The sequence below is a fragment of the Xenopus laevis genome, chromosome 7L, assembly GCF_017654675.1.
Source record: "Xenopus laevis strain J_2021 chromosome 7L, Xenopus_laevis_v10.1, whole genome shotgun sequence".
Taxonomy (NCBI): Eukaryota; Metazoa; Chordata; class Amphibia; order Anura; family Pipidae; genus Xenopus; species Xenopus laevis.
The window spans coordinates 119,463,531-119,481,072 of NC_054383.1; the positions used below are offsets into that span (position 1 = coordinate 119,463,531).

General features: G+C 39.6%; 1 protein-coding gene across 3 annotated transcripts in view; it reads right to left on the reverse strand.

The window, feature by feature from the left end:
• Positions 1-10,424, reverse strand: part of kif18b.L (kinesin family member 18B L homeolog) — a 44,764-nt gene extending 34,340 nt beyond the window's left edge. For 2 of the 3 annotated variants that reach the window (XM_018224533.2, XM_018224532.2), the window contains exons 1-4: positions 10,227-10,424; positions 7,409-7,762; positions 5,370-5,527; positions 4,204-4,308 (exon numbers count right to left, since the gene is read on the reverse strand). In XM_018224533.2, coding sequence (XP_018080022.1) covers positions 4,204-4,308; positions 5,370-5,527; positions 7,409-7,736 — 591 coding nt within the window. In that variant the 5' untranslated portion in view covers positions 7,737-7,762; positions 10,227-10,424. 3 annotated transcript variants of the gene reach the window in all.
• Between the last annotated feature and the right edge of the window lie 7,118 nt (positions 10,425-17,542).

Sequence of the window (17,542 nt, forward strand, 5' to 3'; positions counted from 1 at the left end):
ATAGATAAGAAAAAAAAAAAAATATTGTTATAAGGCTGTTGTCTCCACTAGTATGTCATTGATCTACAACTCCAAGTATCAGCTTTGAGTGTCACAGGAATGCTAGTGATTGCATGGAACACTAACTCACTCACCCTCTCTACAGAGACCCAAAACGGGGAGGCTCATTTATCAAAGGTCGAATTTCGAAATCATGCAAATTTTTTTAACTCTAATAAATTTGGTTATACTCTAAATCGATTGGGAGGTTATTTAATAAAAAAAAATAGAATATCTGAAACTCAAACTAATATTACCGACCCGAAAACTCGAATCGAATTTTAATAAACACGAATAGTTTTTTTTCACCGAAATAAAACTTGAATGTCAGGAAGGTTGTTAACATCTTCAAATGGGTCACTGGACCTCTCCCATTGACTTATACATGATCTCAGCAGGTTGTAGGTGTCGAATTTGAATTGTTAAAGATTTGATAAGTCTCGATTTTCGAATTCGAATCAAGTTTGGATTATTCCCAAATCGAATGAGTTTTAACCAAAATAAATAAATAAAACAATTTGAATTTACTATTCGACCCTTAATAAATCTGCCCCTTCATGTAGCCAAGTCACCTAACAAAAAGTCTAAGGGGTATATTTATCAAAAAGTGAAGTTAGAGGTCGCCACAGTCTGCTTGAGTGAAATACCACCTCTCTCCATTCATTTTTATGGGATCTTCAAAGGCGTATTTTTCAAAGGATGAACTGATAAATACGCCTTTAGAAATCCCATAGAAATGAATGGAGAGTGGCGGTATTTCACTCCAGTGGACTGTGATTATCTCTAACTTTACTCTTTGATAAATATACCCCTTAGATGGCAAAAATCATACAACAAGCTGCAATAATAAGCGTTAGATTGTACTGTCCCCTGCCTGTAAAACGAAGAGGAAGAATAGGGCAGAGGGAATGACAGATATTATAAAGCTGCCAACACCTGGGCAATTTTAGGGATACACTTTTTATTTTTAAAAAGTTAATATAGGAAAGAACTGCCGGCAATTATCAGTCTTACAACTGAAAATACATGTAGATCCAGGGGAAGCCCCCCAAGTAAGCAGGTTGTAGGGATTTCGCAATAATGATGTAAAGAAAAAAAACAAAATTTTACACGGAGACAAGAAAACATTTTTCCTTGAAATCAGCATTATACATCAATGAAATATTTTAAGTGCAGTCTCTTTTAACGATCAGATTCATAGCATACTCTATAAACAGGTGGCCAGAAGGTGGGATATAGAAAGCTTCCTTTGCTATTTGCTTTCAGAGAGCCTTGCTAGATGTGTATCTCACCAGAACAAATCCCATTAGCCAGATAACAAAGTGTGACTTGTGGATTCAGTGCCGTGGATAAAACGACATCAAATATAGTAATTTGTAGCAGATGAGAACAACGGAAAAACAGTGACATATGTTTGTAAATGAAAACCTTAAAGGGATTCGGTCATGATTTTTATGATGTAGTTTTTATTTCTGAATTACACTGTTTACACTGCAAATAATTCACTCTCCAATATAAAATTTCATTCCTGAACCAGCATGTGTTTTATTTTAGTTGTAATAGTGGTGCCATCTCAGGTCATTTTGCCTGGTCATGTGCTTTCAGAAAGAGCCAGCACTTTAGGATGGAACTGCTTCTGGCAAGCTGTTGTTTCTCCTACTCAATGTAACTGAATGCGTTGCAGTGGGACCTGGATTTTACTATTGAATGCTGTTCTTATACCTACCAGCCAGCTGTTATCTTGTGTTAGGGAGCTGCTATCTGGTTACCTTCACATTGTTCTGTTGAGTGACTGAAGTTTATCAGAGCACAAGTCACATGACTGGGGGCAGCTGGGCAACTGACAATATGTCTAGCCCTCATGTCACATTTCAAAATTAAATATAAATTAAAATCTGTTTGCTCTTTTGAGAAAGGGATTTCAGTGCAGAATTCTGCTGGAGCAGCACTATTAACTGATGTGTTTTGAAATTTTTTTTTTCCCCATGACAGTACCCCTTTAACTAACAAATCATGTTCCTAGCTTTGGCAACAAATAGGTTCCACCCCACAGACCAACTAGACCAGTCGATTCCATCCATGTTGAGGACGCTCTGTCTCTCTAGATAGGTCTGCTTTGTAATCACTACTACTACTATACAGAATACCACAAAGTAGCGTATCTGCTTTGAAGCTCCTATATAGTCTTTATTCTGTGCATTAGATAAATTTAGCAGCCTAAGGGCAGAGACACGCTCAGATTGTGGCAGATTTAGTCGCCCCGCGATAAATCGGCTCTTCTTCGGGGGGACTAATCTCCCCGGACTGCCTCCCGCCAGCTAGAATCTACATTGCCAGCAGGATGGCACTCTGAGCTCTTCATTTTCTGAAGTCGCCCGAAGTTTCCTTGTGAGGCAACTTCGGAAAACAAAGCGCACCGATTGCCGTCCTGCCGGCAATTTATATTCTGGCCTGCGGAAGGCAGTTAGGGGAGATTACTCACCCCAAAGAAGAGGAGATTTGTCGCTGGGCAACTAAATAACCCCCAATCTGAGCGTGTGTCTCTGCCCTAAAGGTGGCCATACACGGGCATGAATGCAAGTGTCTATCTGATAAAGAAAGAAGATGTTGTGTGTAGAAGTCCCACACCCAACTTTGCATTTTCACATCATGTCTATCCATATTTCCGAAAGCCTTCCACTTACTGTGTGTGCCTCCCACTCCTGCTGCCCTTCCCTGTTAATGGAGAGCAACGAGCTGCTCATTATTTCTAATCAAGCTTTCCTGCCTGCCCTATTACTGGACTCAACACTGAATTTATTTATTGTGGTCACCCATATATGCTCTATCTGCTTTCAACCACAAACTCTCCTGTACACAATGGTTCCTAAAGGGTAAGAACTACCAGAATATACCAAGGGGCATAGTTATTATGCTGTGTAAAAAAACGGTGAGTTAATACACCACATTTCGCCGTCTAAAGAACAACGTCAATTTTTATGTTTCTTCTCGGAAGCAATGGCGTTCAGATGGCATAAAATTACACAAACCATGCAATATTTTACACAGCTTTTAACACAATTTTTTCAGTGAATTTCTTTTTAAACAGCAGAATAAATATGCACGGATATGTATAATTTTTTGAGTAAGCTAAATATTGAAACCTCAACCAACTGGACTTACAAAACTGCAGCATCATAGAAATATTGTTCGATTTTTCCAGCACTTTATTGAAATATGGAAATTTAGTTTCCATATTTAGTAGAAATATTTTGAAATTTAGTTCTGCCAAAGATTAAAGGAACACTAACACGAAAACAGTGAAAGTCTTTTAAAGTAATTAAAATAGATTGTACTGTTGTGTGCACTGGCAAAATTGACATCAGTAATGCTAGAATAGTTTATATAAATAAGCTGGGGCAGCCATTCAAAGCTGAAAAAGGAGAAAAGGCTCAAGATACACAGCAGATAATAGATAAGCTCTGTAGCATACAATGGGATTCTTCGGGATGTATCGACACATCTACTGTGTATCCTGTGTTTAAAGGACCAGTAACATCAAAAAATTTTATTTTTTTTAAAGTAATAAAAATATAATGCAGTGTTTCCCTGCACTAGTAAAACTTAATATAAATAAGCTGCTGTGTAGCCATGGGGGCAGCTATTCAAAGGAGAAAAGGCTCAAGTTACACAGCAGATAAACTCTGTAGAACATAATTCTGTTATCCATTACTTATCCTGTGCCATATAGCCGTTTTTCAATTTCCTCCCTTGCTACTCAGCAGCTTGTTTATATGAACTATAGTAGTGTTTCTGAAGCAAACAGATCAGTTTTACCAGTGCAGGGCAAAACTACATGATATTTTCATTACTTTAAAACACTTTCAATTTTTGGTGTTACTGTTCCTTTAAATAGCTGCCCCCATGGCTACAGAGCAGCTTGTTTATATAAACTATAGTAGTGTTTCTGAAGCAAACACACCAGTTTTACCAGAGCAGGGCAACAGTACATTTTATTGTTGTTCCATTAAAACACATTTTTTGGTGTTACTGTTCCTTTAAGGATTTCACTAAATCCTCCTTTATGTTACCTATATATATTCATGGGTACTGGATACTTCAAAGGACACTCTTATTACACAGAGGCAAAATATTAATAAAAATTCTAAATATTAGAACATTTACCTGATGGAAAGACAGCCCATGTACAACAACACCCTTCTGTGGATCCTCCCGGATTGCTAAAGATCCTCTTGGCTCCAGCAGGTCCTGTATCTGTTCATTATATACCTAGACAGCCAGGAAATATGGGTGGAACAATCATTCTGATTAAAAAAAGTAAGGAAAAAACATCCATAAGTGGGAGAACACTGATACGAGATTATTAGTACTGATCTGTGGTCTGAGGGCATTGGTCCACCAAGACTTCACTGGACAAATTCATAGAGACATAAAAAAAATTGCAGACAAATGGCAGGGTGTGACATTATCCTTATGCATCTGCCTTTTGTTCATTTAGAAAATGGTACCATTTACATTTTAAATTTACATTTAAATGAAACAGTTTGGGCCTATATCTGAATTGGGACATCAACTATACAGGAAGTCTTTCCCCAGATCCACAATTTCATGCACATGGCGCACAAGAACCTGTATCTTAATAGAATGCACTGATATAAATATGAATATAGATAAATTCTCTGCTTAAAGGAGAACTAAAGCTTAACCAAAGAAGAAAAATTACCAGCCCAAGGCAACCACAGCCCTTTAACAGTAAACATCTGTGTCTCCAAAGATGCCCCAGTAGCTTCCCATCTTCTTTTCTGCTGATTCACTGCACATCCTCTGTGCTGCTGTCACTTACTGAGCTTAGGGACCCACTCACAATATACAGTCCACATAGAATAGAAATGTCACAATATAAGGCCGATTAGTAATTAATACAATTAATTACTACTTGGCAGCACAGAAACCAGTGCAATTAAAATCAGAATTTAATAATCAGCCCTGTAGCATCAGCTTATATTACAGACCAACCTCATTTTCTGCTGGATAATACGTGACGAGCCCTAAGCTTAGCTTATCAACAGCTGCTCAGAGCCCACTGAGCATGTGAGTGTCACAGACACTTTCCAAGATGGTGACCCCCTGTGACAAGTTTGAAGTCCTGGATCATTGCTGCTATTGACAAGCTGAAACTTTACGCTGGTGCAATAGGTTCAGTATATAAAATATGGCATTTTTAGCCATATTGATTTTTAGGGTTTAGTTCTCCTTTAATACTCAGTCTTTATCAAACCAAAAGTGCCTTGGTATAGTCTTGTGCCAAAAGGGAATTGTCCAGCACTCACCTCAAGGTAGGAGATAAGAACCTCACATGTCTTCTGCTCTTCGATTGCCTCAATCCTTCTGTATAGCTCGACCATAGTAAGGTACATAACGCCTGGGTCAGCTTCACTGCCAAGCATTGTGTGGGTCTTCCCAGCACCGGTAGCTCCATAGGCAAACACTGCATTAAAACAACCAACATAAATCAACTCAGGGGGTATATTTATCAAAGAGTGAAGTTAGAGATTACTACAGGGAAATTCCGCCACTCTCCATTACTTTCTATAGCATTTTTAAAGGTGTATTTAACAAAGGGTGAACGTTTACTTTCAACCATTGATAAATACTCTTTTAAAAATCCAATAGAAATGAATGGAGAGTGGCGGAATTTCACTCTAGAGGACTGTGGCGATCTCTAACTTCACTCTTTGATAAATATACCCCAAGGACTCTCTGCACCTTAGACTTAGTTCCCTGCAAATCACTGGTTCAGCTCCAATGTACTTTTCCTGTGGTCTCTCTCTCTTTTTCTGAAATTATATCATTATCTCTGGCTCAGGTTTCAAGTCCTTGTCCTCTGCCCCTCCTATCATTACCTGCACCTTTAAAGGGATACTGTCATGGGAAAACATGTTTTTTTCCCAAAATGAATCAGTTAATAGTGCTGCTCCAGCAGACTTCTGCACTGAAATCCATTTTTCAAAAGAGCAAACTGATTTTTTTATATTCAATTTTGAAATCTAACATGGGGCTAGACATATCGTCAGTTTCCCAGCTGCCCCAGTCATGTGACTTGTGCTCTGATAAACTTCACTCATTCTTTACTGCAGCCTAACAACAGAACAATGCGAAGGTAACCAGATAGCAGCTCCCTAACACAAAATAACAGCTCCCTGGTAGATCTAAGAACAACACTCAATGTAAATGAAGGAGTCTCAGTGGGACTTGGCTTTTACTATTAAGTAGGAAAGATAACAGCTTGCCAGAAAGTAGTTCCATCCTAAAGTGCAGGCACAAGTCACATGACTGGGGGCAGCTGGGAAACTGACAATATGTCTAGCCCCAAGTCAGATTTCAAAACTGAATATAAAAAAAAAATCTGTTTGCCCTTTTGAGAATTGGATTTCACTGCAGAAGCCTGCTGGAGCAGCACTATTAACTGATGTATTTTGAAAAAAACATGTTTTCCCATGACAGTATCCCTTTAAGGATTATCTTCCAAACACTTATGCAACAGCAGGCAACTGAATGTTTAATAGCCGCTGTTAGCAAAGGACAACTGAAACAGCTGTTAGAAAAGTACAAGATGGAAAGGGAAAAGGTGTTTGGGTTGATATTACAGGGGGATAGAAAGTAAAGGTACTTATGGGTTACTTTTACACCTGCCAGTCACTTATTTCTGATGCAACTAATTGGTTAGAATTAGCAACTTGGTCACAGCAGTCAATTTATAGCAAAGGGTGCTTTTCTTAAAGGAACAGTAACACCAAAAAATTAAAGTGTTTAATGGAAAGACAATAGAATGTACTGTTGCCCTGCACTGCTTGCTTCAGAAACACTACTATAGGTATATAAACAAGCTGCTGTGCACCCATGGGGGCAGCCATTCAAGCACAGGATACTCAGTAGATAACAGATAAGTTCTGAAGAATCCCATCGTTTACTACAGAGCTTATCTGTTCTGTATCCTGTGCCTTTTCTCCTTTTTCAGCTTTGAAAGGCTGCCCCCATGGCTACACAGCAGCTTGTTTATATAAACTATAGTAGTGTTTCTGAAGCAAACACACCCGTTGTACCAGTGCAACGCAATAGTATGTTACATTCTCATTATCTCCAAACACTAATTTTTTTGGTATTACCGTTCCTTTAATAATAAGCAACGATTTAATCAAAGCAAATCGACCACAGGAAAAAAAGCCAGCAGCATCAGCATAAAGAAGCAACCAGACAGACATTGCTTAGACATTTTGAGAGGCAAAAGTTAGATATTAGACATGGATATTGAGCAGGTACCACTAATGATTGAATACTAGTCAAATACAATAAAAAAAAATGTAGGTACCAGAGCAGTTGTATCCATTTAGAACACCATCCAGGATCTCCTTTGTTGTATGTTCAAACACATGCTGCTGTCTGGAGTTTTCCCCAAAAACACGGTCAAAAATAAACTTCATGTCCTTTCCCTTGCGTTTTGGTCCATCGGTCCCCCTTAGGCTGGAGAAGACCCCCGTTGTCTCTGGCTCATCTGGGTCAAACACCAACATATTGTGATCCACAACCTGCACCACCGGGTGATGGTTTCCTTCTAGTTCACGCTGATTCGGTGGACGCACTCGGACCACCACCGATACATTGCCTTCCTCTGTTGTAGATGAAGCCGTCATAGTCATGGTTATTGCCGAGAAAATGTGCTTTCCTGGGAAACAGGGAAGATGATATGGATTTAAAAAAATTAGTTATCAACAGGCAAAACAGTGCAATGGCTCATGTACAGAACACTAAGGGGCAGATTTATCAAGAGTCTACGTGAAAATTCGATTTTGTTTTTTGGTCAAAACTCAAATTCGAATTGTGAATTATCTAGACTCGATTCGAGTTTTAATTCTAATTTACAGATTTATCATACCCTGGCCCTTTAAAGGACCAGTAACATCAAAAAATCAATTGGATTGTTTTGCTTCATAGTGACATAATTAAATCAGGTTGAAAAAAGACAAAGTCCACCTTTTTTCTGGAAATCGAAAGTAATCCCTACACTTAAAGACTGGGCGCTCAAAGTGAACGAGATTTACCAGTTCGAACAATACAAGACAGAGGCAAGCAATCTGCAACAATAAGAAAATTGAACTCAGAAATGGTTCTACTGGCACCAGTTTACTGAATCGCCAGAGTACTTAACCCATATAACGTGAAAAGGTCAAAGATAATCCGATAGCATTAGCGAGATCCTTCACATTCAATCACTATATACTAAAGGACTACTTATCCCACACGTGCTCACTCCTCCAATTACCACTATGATAACGAATGCGATGTTAGAGATATGCCCAACACAGTTTGACATTATATTTTATGGTTTCATGTTTACAAAGAGCGGTTACAGGACATGTAGGCTACAGATAGCACATATTATTCCTAGAGAATGTTTGAGATGAGATCAAAAACTGTACTATATGCATAAATTCTATATACCCATATCTATACTAACTATAGAGTTTAGTATCACAATAGCCTTTGATATTATGTCTGTCCAAGAAATCATCCAAGTCATTCTTATAGTCATTAACTGAATCAGCATCACAACACCAGATTGCTTAAGATGCAAATTGAAGAGCTGCTGAATAAAAAGCTAAGTAGCTCAAAAACTGCAAAGAATGAAAACAAATTGCAAATTGTCTCAGAATATCACTCTCTACATCAGTGATCCCCAACCAGTAACTCGTGAGCAACATGTTGCTCTCCAACCCCTTGGATGTTGCTTTCGCAGGGGCTTATTTTTGAATTCCATGCTTGGAAGAAAGTTTTAATTTTATAAAAATGAAGTATAGTGCCAAGTAGAGCCTCCTGTAGGCTGCCAGTCCACATATAGGCTACCAAATAAACAATTACAGCTCTTATTTAGCACCCCAAGGGATTTTCATGCTTGTGTTGATCCTCAACTCTTTTTACATTTGAATGTGGCTCACGGGCAAAAAACTTTGGGGACCCCTGCCCTACATCATACTAAAAGTAATCTCAAAGATAAAAGAGAAGGAAAACTACCAAAGCAGTTTATTGCTAATAGATTAGCCAAAACAGTGCAAGCTGCAATGGCATATTTATTCTGTAGAATTCTTTACCATACCCAAGTAAACAGCTCTAGAAGCTCTCTCTGTTTGTTTAGGATAGCAGCTGCCATGTTAGCTTGGTGTGACATCACTTCCTGCCTGAGTCTCTCCCTGCTCACTCATAGCTCTGTGTTCAGATTACAGCAGGGGGGGGAGGAGGGAGAAGGGAGAGAGGAGCAAACTGAGCATGCTCAAGCCCTGCCCTGGTTGTTTAAGCTGAAAACAGGAAGTCTGATACAGAAGCCCATGAGTACACAATAGAAGGAAATAAATGCTGTGTTTCTTTTGACAGAGGACTCAGAGCAGCATTACTTTGAGGGTTTACTGGTGTATTTATATAGACCTTTCTGATGAAACTTACTTTCCTTCTCCTTTAAGTATTCTCACATTTTCCTGCGACTTTCCTCAATTTCAGACAATTTGGGGGCAAAAATCTGCAGACCACCAGAATATCTAGAGGTTGAGCTCTTTTACCAATTTTTTGAAATTGTATATGAATTAGGGCCTTGTGGGCCCCCTATACCTCCCAGGCCCCCCTCTGTACTTACGCCCCTGGTAACAGGTGAATCTGTGATTTTACTTCATGGAAAAATATCAAAAAGGTGTATTTTCACATATACTTATGTTTTTTAGACTTTTTCCCAATGCACACATTGTGCTATTTTTGGGTTACTTTTAAAGGGCCTCTTGGCTAGTTTTGGGCTGGTTTTGAAAACTAAACCCGACAACCCTGCTCCTGCTGTAGAATTGGAGTGAGGTGACAGAGGCTGAATACTGCTCATGTAAATACACAATATATACAACAATTAATACGGAAAGTACCATTTGTTCTCCCCCCTCTCGCTCTCTCTCTCCCTCTGTGTGAGCCCAATAAGGAAGGGTAAAGCAGCAGCTAAAACAATTCAAGGAAGCAGTGAAACTCCTGAGGCCTCTCAGAATGACTGTACCGAGTCCCATTAGACATTGAGACAAATATACATAAGAGAAACGTCTCCACGACGACACGTCATAGAGACCAGGCCCGCAGCATATAACTCATATCACAATACATACCGGCAGAAGAAGGGGGTCTTCCTGACGGGCCCAACGTTACACGCGTAACATTACTAATATAGCGATGATGTGATCAGGATCCAATAGTATCCAAGACTTTCGATGGTCCCTGTCTTCCTTTCCAAACACTTCCGCCAGCCTAAGTTCAAAACACGCGGGTCTTTTTCGTCGGAGGTTCTGATTGGATGGCGCGGCGTCACTCCGATTCCTGGAGGAAGTGATGTAAGTGATAACGCAAGGCGTATAGGGAGTTGTAGTTTTGGGAGAATATATAAAATACATTTGCTGTCTGTGGGGAGTGGGGGTCTGGGGAACAGGAGTACTGGTTCTCGGGTTATAAGCAGGTTCTCTGAAACTGCAGGAATAAGCTCTAAGCATTGTTGGCTTCTTGAAGGGAGTCTTGTATATAGAAGTTACACTTGGGTAAAGAAAAAAACTACCGGCACTGAGGACTAAGTGCAAGCGGGCCAAGTGTTTATTTGCAGAGTAACATTTCGGGGGCACGCCCCTTCGTCAGACTAGCAAACCCACATCGGTAGTGAACATTTAACCCCACTTATTAGCATAATCATTAACATGCAATTAAATCAAAGTCCAATATATTTGCGTAAATTACTTCCGTCCCATATTAGGTTTTTTGATGAAGGTTCCAAAGAAAAAAAATTCTAAAGAAAAAAATCCAAGGAAAAAATCCCAAGAAAAAATTAAACCTATTACATGTTGTATAAGAGAAAAAAGTTTTTATATATACTGCGTATACTGGCACTTTGGCTTATTTTTGGATTCTATATATACAAAAAAAAATGTTTGCAGTGTTCTGGGACAATTATCTGGACTATTTTTTCTTTCCCTTATGGATTTTTTTATTTTTTTGGACTTTGTTTATATAAAAACTTTTTTCTCTTATACAACATGGAATAAGTTTGTTAATTTTTTCTTGGGATTTTTTTCTTGGGATTTTTTTCTTGGGATTTTTTCCTTGGATTTTTTTCTTTGAATTTTTTCTTAGAATTTTTCTTCTTTGGAACCTTCATCAAAAAACGTAATAAGGGACGGAAGTTTAGACGCAAATATATTGGACTTTGATTTAATTGTATGTTAATGATTATGCTAATAAGTGGGGTTAAATGTTCACTACTGATGTGGGTTTGCTAGTCTGACGAAGGGGCGTGCCCCCGAAATGTTACTCTGCAAATAAACACGCAGGGCTTGGCCCACTTGCACTTAGTCCCGAATGCCCGTAGTTTTCTTCTTTACCCAAGTGTAATTGAGGGTGCCTAACCCTTTTATTACTGAGCACCAGACTAATATACTTCGAGAGGTAAGGGTGTGCTGGTGGTTTTTTCTTTTGTATATAGAAGTTAGGCACCTTTTCTGGAAAAAAATACCGGCCTTCCTATATATTTATCTTTTTTCCCTATTAATAACATTGGGATCAACCATCATTTTTACAGGCCAGATGGCAACCCTAATAGAAGTACAAATGAAACGTATTTTATACTGACTAACTTATTGGCTATTGTTTCTATACTCCATTACTTTAGGGCCTTCTCATAAACCTGGGAAATAGGACATTTTCCTTAAAGGAGGAGCAAACAGAAAATTTAAAAAAAACCATACCCTACATAGACCCCCCCTCTAGGGTTGCCACCCGGCCAGGATTTTACCGGCCTGGCCGGTAAAACACCTGCTGGGCTGGTATTACAAATTTACCGTCGTTAATTTGTAATACCCTTAACAAAAGCCCTTGCCCTCCGGTGGAAACGTACATTTTCTTAGTCTTCTGGCGGCTTGGCCCCGCCCCCTTTTGTGCCATGGGCTCCGGGCCGGTAATTTATTATTTTTTTTAAAAAAATTTGGCAACCCTACCCCCCTCCCTTAGGGTTGCCACCTGGCCGCTATTTTACCGGTCTTGCCGGTAGAGATGATGGTTGATGCTAATGTTATTAATAGGGGAAAAGATAAATATATAGGAAAGCCAGTATTTTTTTCTGGAAAAGGTGGCGACATGGTTTTTTGTGTAACCGATCTTGCTAAACAAATTTAAATGACTTTTTTATGTAGGGATGCACCAAATCCAGGATTCAGTTCTGGATTCGAGCTTTTTCAGCCAAGCCGAACTAAATCCTAATTGCATATGCAAATTAGGGGCAGGGAGGGAAATCGCATTACTTTTTGTCACAAAAGAACGAAGTAAAAAATGTTTTCCCCTTCCAGCCCCTAATTTGCATATGTAAATTAGGATTCATTTCGGTATTCAGCCATATCTTTTGTGAAGGATTCGGGGGTTTGGCCGAATCCAAAATAGTAGATTTGGCACATCTCTACTTTTATGAGAAGGTAAGCAGGGACCTCGACTCTGCAATGGAGGTGGATGTGATCTACTTGGACTTTGCTAAAGCATTTGATACAGTACCATACAGTAGGGTGGTGGTTTAATTAAAGGGCACCTATCACAGCCAAAATCAAACACATATTAACAATCTGACCAGTACAAGCTAAACATGTTTAATCAAACTACATTTATAGTTTTTTGAAAAAAACTGCAGGTTTTAAAAAAATCCCTTACTTTGCCCAACCACACCTACATTGGTTCAAAAACATTGGGGATGCGCTGGAGATACAAAAATTTTTTACATTTCCTGTGCGCCAATTACCATTGCTCCAGTCCAAATGATGAAAATTTGCACGAATAAAGAGGGGAATAGAGGGGACAGGGGCGATGAAAGGCAGTGGGCCTACAGGCGCCCACTATGTAAATCCGACCCTGGAAGGTATAGTGAGCTGATGATTTACATTAAACAAACAATTCTAACGGTTTTAAAAATTTGATTTCTTGAACGTTCACATAGTGTATTTACGTAGTAAATGATTTTAGTTATGATTGGGTGCCCTTTAAGGGGATACTGTCATGGGAAAAAAATTTTTTTTCAAAATGAATCAGTTAATAGTGCTGCTCCAGCAGAATTCTGCACTGAAATCCATTTCTCAAGCAAACAGATTTATTTATATTCAATTTTGAAATCTAACATGGGGCTAGACATTTTGTCAATTTCCCAGCTGCCCCTGGTCATGTGACTTGTGCCTGCACTTTAGGAGAGAAATGCTTTCTGGCAGGCTGCTGTTTTTCTTTCTCAATGTAACTGAATGTGTCTCAGTGGGACATGGGTTTTTACTATTGAGTGTTGTTCTTAGATCTACCAGGCAGCTGTTATCTTGTGTTAGGGAGCTGCTATCTGGTTACCTTCCCATTGTTCTTTTGTTTGGCTGCTGGGGGGGGGGAAGGGAGGGGGGTGATATTCCATCTTGCAGTACAGCAGTAAAGAGTGATTGAAGTTTATCAGAGCACAAATCACATGACTTGGGGCAGCTGGGAAATTGACCCCATGTCAAATTTCAAAATTGAATATAAAAAAATCTGTTTGCTCTTTTGAGAAATGGATTTCAGTGCAGAAATCTGCCGGAGCAGCACTATTAACTGATTCATTTTGAATTTTTTCTTTACCCATGACAGTATCCCTTTAAGGAATATTGGCCTGGAACACAGTATTTGTACCTGGATGGAGAACTGGCTAAAATATAGACTACAAAGTGTGGTGGTAAATGGAACATTTTCTAATTGGACGAGTGTTGTTAGTGGAGTACCGCAGGGCTCTGTACTTGGTCCTTTACTTTTTAACTTGTTTATTAATGACCTGGAGGAGGACATTGAAATTACTGTTTCTATTTTTGCAGATTTCCATGCATGATGCTGCCACTTTGCAGAGTGATTTTTGATTAGAAAAATGGGCAAGAAAACTGGAAAATGAGTTTCGATGTTGATAAATGCACTTTGGCAGAAATGATATTAATGCAAGTTATACACTAAATAGCAGTGTTGGGGGTTTCCTTAAAGGGGTTGTTCACCATCCAAAACTTTTTCAGTTCAATTGTTTTCAGATTTTTTACAGATTTTTCAAGTTTAAAGTGTAATGTCCCTGTGTCTGGTGTTTGAGTCTGGCAGCTCAGTAATTCAGGTGCAGACTCTCAACTGTTAAAATTTTTTGTACATTTCTCAGTGGCATCACTGGAGTATTAGCAACTATTGTATCAATTCTAACAACTGCCTGTAATGAAACCAGGGGATTCTGCTCAGCAGGGACAAATATAAGAAATGTGTCAAATTAGAACAGTTTACAGCAGAAGTGCTCATACTTTACTAATGCAAGGCCTACTTTTAGTGATGTTGTCCTATGATGATCTACATCAGCGGTGTCCAACCTTTTGTCTTCCCTGGGCCACATTGGAAAAAGAAAAATGAAATACACAAACACTTTTGATTTGTAAAATTACAGAAAATACACAGAAAAGAACTACAATACCAGTCGGATAACCAGATGGAGCTATACATTGGAATATGGGACACCTGGATATTAAACAGACTCATTTTTATTATATTATTATTACTAACTGGGCAATAGGCCAGAGTCCCCCATCCCCCCTACTCCATAGGTCACAACAAGATGACAGACTGAGGTGGTTAATGTGTATGGACTTAGAGAGCACAAAGTGTTATTTCACTCTTGTTTTCTCTGTATTTCCATACATTTATTTTTTATTTTTCCATTTTCTTCCTTTTCTCTCTCCTTCAAGCTGGGCCGCATTCATATCCATCCTGGGCCGCAGGTTGGACAAACCTGATCTACATCCATGATAGTATTGTTAGCATTGTGTTTCATGGTAAATATAATTACTTATTTATGGGAAAATGTATATTTCTATATTCTGTATATTTCTTATGTGACCATAACATAATAAATATTTGAATGAAAAGAGGAGGGTGATTTAGTCAAGCTGTTTGTTGACAGTGTCTTGAGATCTACTGATCACCAGCTAAAGGTCTACTGGTAGATTTCGATCTACCTTTTGGACACCCCTGGTTTACAGGGTTGGCAACCCCCCCCCCCTCCTAGAGCTGGTTTAGAAGGTGAAAAAATAAACTTTACACTTCAATATTAGAAAAACGGTCAGATGTAGAAAATAGAAAGCAATTGGGGGAAAAAGTCTTTATTTCTGGTGAACTATCTGAAACCAACCGAACTGAGAAAAGTTGGAAGATGAACAACCCCTTTAATTGAGAAGGATCTCTGTTTTTTTTTGTAGATAAGTTGTCTCTTCCAAGCAGTGTCATTCTGTGGCTATTAAAGCAAATACATTTCGGTCTTGCATAAAAAAGGGCATTAACTCAAGGGATGAAAACATAATTATGCCTCTTTATAGGTCCCTGGTGAGGCCTCATCTGGAGTATGGGGGCAGTTTTGGACTCCAGTCCTTAAGAGGGATATAAATGAGCTGGAGAGAGTGCAGAGACTAAGTGCAACTAAACTGGTTAGAGGGATGGAAGACTTCAATTATGAGGGTAGACTGTCAAGGTTGGGGTTGTTTTCTCTGGAAAAAAGACACTTGAGAGGGGACATGATTACACTTTACAAGTAATCCAAAAGGTCAATTCAAAAATGTATTATATCCGTTCAGAAGTTTGTGGTTTTCCTGGCTGATGATATTCCTGCACAAATATTTAAAGCATATCGGCTTGTGCTTTTTCGTCACCATACTTGATCTCTCTATCCGACACCGGATATTAAGTGACAGATGGGAGTCTCGAGTTACTCCTCAGCATCTAGAGAGCAAGAGTTTCTGATGTTGTGCGGCTACAGAGAATAGAGACACTGCTGAGTGAGCAGAGGCTAGAATGGCACCGATAGACCTTCCATCTGTCATCATTCAGCAGCTCTGGGATGTGAGTGAAGACTGGATGGGAGGGGGCAGACTACACTGAAATCATCGTCGCTTCTTCCTTAGCAGGGATCTGCATGGGAAAACTTGATACAGTTGGGTAGCCATCAAGATCTTCAAACGTGCTGCCTAGTATCACTGTTCCTTACTAATCTGTTATCTTTTTTTGCACATGTTTTAATAAGACACCAGACTTGGCCACCGTCACACTTTGAAAGAGTTATAATTCTTTTCAGATAATATTTAACATGTAGAGAATATGTCTACACTGGCTAATACAATTCTTCATTTAAGAGCTACAGTGTTACAAATAAAACTCCAGAGCTGGTATCAGTATCTCCTTAGATTTAAGCTCTGTGGAGCAGCTGGTGTCATCCTCGTGTTTCTTGTTTTTGCCCTTCTATTTATTTTGCTGGAACCACATTCTATTTTTTCTATTAGATATATTACTGCAAAGCTTGCAAAGTACTGCAAAGTCACCCTATGACATTATAAAAATACGTATATAAGACAAATGTCTTGAGGCTCCACTAGGTAGATTTGAGATAGGGTGGCACAGGTAATCAACTGTATAGAACTTCATCATTCCAGGTGTTACAAACAGAGTCCCAAACGCAGAACTAGCACCAAGGTCCTGGTCACGGCTCATAACAACCACCTTTTCCTTCGGTAAGAGCCCTCTGCTACTCGGGTGTGAGAGGACCAAGGAGAGATTTCTGGGCAGGTAAGGGAACCAAACATTGTAACTGGAACAAAGAACAAGGTGAGTGGTCAAGGGACAGCCCAGCTCAATATCAGAAGAAGCAGTACAGATTCAAGGGACAGGAGAGTAATCAAGGTCACAGGGCGAGTCAAACACACCAATCTCAGTACACAACAGGATCCAAGAGAGTCCATGTTGGGGCACACGTACACGCATACGCATAATAAGCGAATGCTGCAACTGCTCGTTATGGGCATGCGTGTCATGTCAGAGCCACATTATGCGCATGCACTATGTAAGACATGGCCCCTCGCACCAGGAGCTCCCTCCTGGTGAGAGGATAAATGAAAAACCCCTAATTTTGTAGGCAATTATGTATACCATATGGTGTTGGTTCCACGTTGTGTTAAAAATTAATGCTATCTTTAAAAGTTTCCCCTTATATTTAAGCTCCCTATAGATGTCCCTGTTTCAAATGAGGGGTGGGCTAGTGATGTGCGGGCCGGGCCGATACCCGCGGGTCGGGCGGGTTTGGGCTGACCTCGCACTGTTCTCCCCGCCGCGACCGTCAAATATCAGCTGCCGACTTCCAGGTTCATCTTTTATAGACACTGCATCTGCTCGCCCCGTCCCTTTTGTGATGTCATCGGTGGGGTGGGTCGGCATGGATCTATAAATGCAACCTGAAAGTCTGGTGCGGGTCGGGGTAATCCCAACCCGCACATAACTAGGGTGGTCGTGTCCTAACAATTCCTGCGAAAAGCACAGTAGGAGGGGGTCAGCCAATCACAGCCCTGCAATCACACACACACGCAAAGACAATCTTCAGTTCCCTATC